At 36.2% G+C, this 5,274-nt stretch overlaps 1 protein-coding gene across 8 annotated transcripts in view; it reads left to right on the top strand.

Annotated features, from left to right (window-relative positions):
• The window catches only part of PSD3 (pleckstrin and Sec7 domain containing 3), a 432,295-nt gene that overhangs the window by 386,645 nt on the left and 40,376 nt on the right, over window positions 1-5,274 (top strand). For all 8 annotated transcript variants that reach the window (XM_015565163.1, XM_006765503.2, XM_015565164.1 and 5 more), the window contains one exon: window positions 3,059-3,216. In XM_015565163.1, coding sequence (XP_015420649.1) covers window positions 3,059-3,216 — 158 coding nt within the window. The remainder of the gene's footprint in view (window positions 1-3,058; window positions 3,217-5,274) is intronic.

Genomic DNA, 5,274 nt, shown 5'->3' with positions numbered 1-5,274 from the left:
AGAAAACTTATATTGTTAACAGCAGTTTTATATCTCTGAGGCCTAATAAAATACACTTGTTGTTGCCATCTTGAAGTTATAAATTTAAGCAGACTTTATATTGCTATTGGAACTTACTGTGTATTTTTTTCTATTTTCTATTTTATTTTTTCAAACATCTTTATTGTTGAAAGTATTATAGATGTCCCCACTCCCCCCCCCCATTAACCTCCCCTTCCATCCTGCACCACCCCACCCCCAGGCCTTCATCACAACTAATGACTGTGTCCATAGATTATGTATATACACATAAAAGTTCCCCAGTTAATCTCTTCCACCTACCTACCCACCCACACCTTCTCTCTGAGATTCTTCAGTCTGTTCCATGCTTCTATGTCTCTGGATCTATTCTGTTCATCATTTTATTTTGTTCACTAGATTCCACATATGAGTGATTTCATGTGATACTTGTCTTTCTCTGACTGGCTTATTTTGCTTAGCATAATACTCTCCAGGTCCCTCCATGCTGTCTCAAAGGGTAGGAGATCCTTCTTTTGTATACCTGCATAGTATTCCATGTTGTAAATGTACCACAGCTTTTTTATCCACTCATCTACTGATGGGAACTCAGGCTATTTCCAGATCTTAGCTATTATAAATAGCACTGCTTTGAACATAAGGTTACATATATTCTTTCTGCTTGGTATTTCAGGATTCTTAGGATATAGTCCCAGAAGTGGGATCACTGGGTCAAGTGGCAGTTCCATTTTTAATTTTTGAGAGAACTCCATACTATTTTCCACAGTGGCTGCCACCAGCATTCCCACCAGCGGTGTACCAGTTCCCTTTTCTCCACATCCTTGCCAGCACTTGTCATTTGTTGATTTGTTGATGGTAGCCATTCTGACAGGTGTGAGTTAATATTTCATTGTTTTAATTTGAATCTCTCTGATGATTACTGACTTTGAGCACTTTTTTCATGTTTCTTGGCCTTCTGTGTATCCACTTTGGAGAAGTATGTATTTAGATCCTTTGCCCATTTTTTAATTGGTTTGTCTTCTTTTGTTAAGTTGTATGAGTTCCTTATATATTTTGGAAATTAAGCCCTTATCAGATATATCATTGGCAAATACGTTCTCCCATACAGTGAGTTCCCTTTTCATTTCGCTGATGGGTTTTTTTGCTGTGCAGAAGCTTTTTATTTGGATGTGGTCCCAAAGGGGAACAGAGGAGAAAATGTACTGTGTATTTTGGATAATCCCTACCTTTGTCTCTTAGCACTAACAGTAATCATTAAGCAAATATGTCAAATTCGCAGCCCACAACGAATATTTTTGTGGCCCAGCCAATATAACGGTATGTAAGAAACGTTTTAATAAAAATTTTGTAACTTAATTTTTACAATTTCCTGGTATACATAATTATTAATAACGAACTACAATGTTCACGAATGACTGATTACTATAATTGTTCAGTGTCTGGTAAGTTCAAGAAAAAATATTAAATTTTTTTAAATGTTCTATTATTTTATGTTAACCATTGCTCATTTATTTCAGCCCTTTGTATTCAGCATGTCTCTATTGAAATAACAGATGCTTCTATGAAAATTGAAGCGTTTGTTCTTTTTTCCAGCCCACATAAACGTAAACCTTGTTTATTTGGCCTGTGTTAGCCTTTGAGTTTGACATGCTTGTCATTATGGATAAACAGCTGCTGTTTATTGCTGACTCAATTTGAAATGACAGTAATAGTACATTTGAATTATTGCTTGATTTGTGGAGGGGATGGGGAGAAGGGGAGAAGGTATGGGAAAATCTAATTGTAATTTTTCAGAAAATTTATAAAACTATCCTCTGGTAGTAGTTGATGTCTTCCTTTAGGCTTTTACTACTAATTAGAAAGTGAATGGCTCACACGTGTTTGTGTGTGTGTGCATGCATGTGTGTGTGCTCTTTACAGACGTGCAAGCTTAGCATCATATCTGATAAAATATGGGAAGGGGGAAAAGAGGACTTTAAACACTAGAAAACATCTGTAACAGTTTGTAATGTTTACTATATTTACATTAGTTTTGAGGCCTTTTCTAATTCTAATGGGCCCAAGAAAACTACTATATAGAATAAGAATTACAACCACCACCACTACCATCCAGGAAAACTTGGATATAATAATAATAGTAATAAAAGAATCAAATTTGTTTTAAATTTTTATTCTACTGGTTGCGTTTTCAAATTTATGTTTGGAGGGAAGCCATGCAAAAAACCTTTATAAATTCTATTAACTTATAGATCATGCCCAAAAATAAAACTGCATCTATACATAACATCTTCCTTGTTATGTCATTTTACCCATTTTTCAAATTTATGATAATAGTGCTAAGCTTTCTCCTGATTATTAAAGTGATTTTCCTCTTGTCTTCCAGAGAACAGCTGGAGAAATCATTTCATTTTACTGTTCAATTTTCTTTTGATAATATTAGCCTCAAAAGAAAGTAGCAGGAAAACGTAGTGTATTATTTTTTCACTCATCTCACCCTTTTTAACTTTATTTTTTAATCTATTTTTATTGTTGTAGTATTACAGATGCCCCCTTTTATTCCCCATTGACCTCTTCTCCCCCAGCCCCCACCCCACTCCCGTATAGTGTCTTTAGAGCAAGGAAAACAGTGGCTTTCACCATCCGTGTGATTCTGTTGATGGGTATCTGAAAGCTTTTGTCCATTTATTCCTGAAACCACATCATCCTAACTGTGTAACTAGCTTCACTGCAAGTCACCACAAAACGTCTGTGATATTTTATCTTCGGCCTTCTTTAGCTATTTATCTTAATTATGACATATCAGCTTTTACAGAGTGCCCCTTAGGTAAAGTTTATTTTCTCATTCTGAGCACACTTTTCAAACAACAAGATGTTTTGTGATGTTTATGAAGTAGCAAGGAGTTGTCTTCACTCACCATTCATTTTACTCTTTTCACGCACCGTCATGAACGTTTCAGATCTTTCCTTGTATTTCCACGTTTTATAAAGAGGTTGGATCTGAGCATGCTCTCCTCTTTGTTTCTTCTGTATCCGCCTGCAGGATGAGTATAAGCCGGAAAAGTCTCTGTCGGAAGAGGACTTGAAAAACGCAGTGAGTGTGCACCACGCTCTGGCGTCCAAGGCCACGGACTACGAGAAGAAGCCCAATGTGTTTAAACTGAAGACTGCGGACTGGAGGGTCTTGCTCTTTCAGGCTCAGTATGTTTTGTTGGTTTGGTTTCCTCTTGTTTCTTAGTTTGCATAGCACCACTTTATACCGAGAAGAGAATCAGGATCCACAGGGGGAATTTTTTGAGTTGGGAGTCAAAGCCATTGTTTACATTAGAGAGATAGCCACCTAAGAAAACTAGAATAAGAAATAGAAACCCTGGGCTCAAGTGTTTTGTTTGCTACACAGTAGCCCTGTGACATTTAGTCGCCCACTTGCCATCTCTAGAACTTTGTATCCTCATGAATAAAACACAAGGGTTTAAGTGCACAAGGCCTGTCACACAGTGAGTAAAGAGCCTGGCTGCCAATCGCCATTTCCTGGCCCTTTGTCCTCACGTGTAATTGAACCTCTTGGAACCTCAGCTTGTCACTAGTGTAGATGACAATGTGTATCTCGTAGAGTTCTTATGAGAATCGAATGAGATCAAATGTACAAAGTACCTCACACAGTGTCTGGCACATAGAAACTGTTCAATGATAAGTGTAGATTTCCACTCATCCTCTCTTTTCTCTCCTCCTGAGCTCAACTCTGTGATTAAACTAGGAGGAGAAGATGAAATCATACTGTGGGCAAGGAAGTGGGATGGATTTTCAGTTTAATGAGGGGTCCGTGCCAGCCTTTGGGTTAGACGTGGAGAGCCCCTAGAACAGGAATTGTAACAGGAGACATGGATGTTTTTCTCTCCCTCTCCCTTTCTCTCTCTAAAAACAAGTCATTGCAAACATATTTTTTTTAAATGTAGAACAAAGTTGTTGGAAATGCAAGAGGAACTTAAAATATGAGATAGTGGAAAAAATAAATTAATATATTTGTCTCAAGAGGATGAAGTGGTAGAAAAACTACTGTAATGGAGGAATTGAATCAATAAACTTGAATATAAATGTACACTCATCCCTCGAGAAATAAACTTATTTTGTATGTTTGTGGAACATTAACAAAGTCAAGATGTGGTTGGAAAACCTTAATAAATTAACCTTAACAAATTTTGAGGAAATAAAATAGATTTTACAGACCACGTTCTCTGGTCAGAAGCCAATAAAATTAGAAATATGTAATGATAAATAACTAAAAATTTAGATACTTTAAATTTGAGAAACACATTCTAGGCATGACTAAGATCAAAAAATAAAACTACAAACTATCTAGAGAATAATAAAAACATACTCTTCATTCTCAACTTTGTGTAACCTGTAGCCAGAGGGGAAAAAAGTAGCCTTAAATTTTCTTAAAGAATATGAAAAAGAACTAAGTAATAATCCTAAATTCAAACAAGAAAAATTAATCAAAAGAAACTAATATAAAGAATGAAGATAAAAGCCCAAATCATGGACCCAGAACATCTAAAATGGTGCATACAAATTTCTAGGCTGATCTCTGTGCAAACTCAAATATCAGGTGTATTAGAGATCAGTATGTATGGAAATGGAAGTATCATGTCAATTCTATGAAGATAATTCTGGCCCTGGTCATTTATCCCCCTCAGATTCCAGTCTGGAACCAAGTGGTTAAGTTGAGTGGGTGGCCAGCTCTTCAGGTTTCTGTTACAGCATCATCATAAGGCTGGAGAGGGTTTCAAAGCCATGCTACCTCTAGTAGGTACTCCTACACTAAAACAGTTCCCCTGGGAGGAGATTTGTGAGTCCTTGGAATGCTAAGGCCCTAATAAACATCTCATTTAGAAGATAAAACCCCAAGACATAAGTAGACTATAGTTTTATGCATTAAAGGTCATTATAGAAGAACAGATACATGTAACTATATTATATTTAAAGATTTCTTTTTATGCTCCTTTATTCATCATATCTCTCTAGAAAACTTATATTGTTAACAGCAGTTTTATATCTCTGAGGCCTAATAAAATACACTTGTTGTTGCCATCTTGAAGTTATAAATTTAAGCAGACTTTATATTGCTATTGGAACTTACTGTGTATTTTTTTCTATTTTCTATTTTATTTTTTCAAACATCTTTATTGTTGAAAGTATTATAGATGTCCCCACTCCCCCCCCCCATTAACCTCCCCTTCCATCCTGCACCACCCCACC

This window comes from Myotis davidii, unplaced genomic scaffold, assembly GCF_000327345.1.
Source record: "Myotis davidii unplaced genomic scaffold, ASM32734v1 scaffold93, whole genome shotgun sequence".
NCBI classification, from domain to species: Eukaryota; Metazoa; Chordata; class Mammalia; order Chiroptera; family Vespertilionidae; genus Myotis; species Myotis davidii.
The sequence above is the reverse complement of the archived record's forward strand: the minus strand, read 5'-3'. Positions and strand labels throughout refer to the sequence as shown.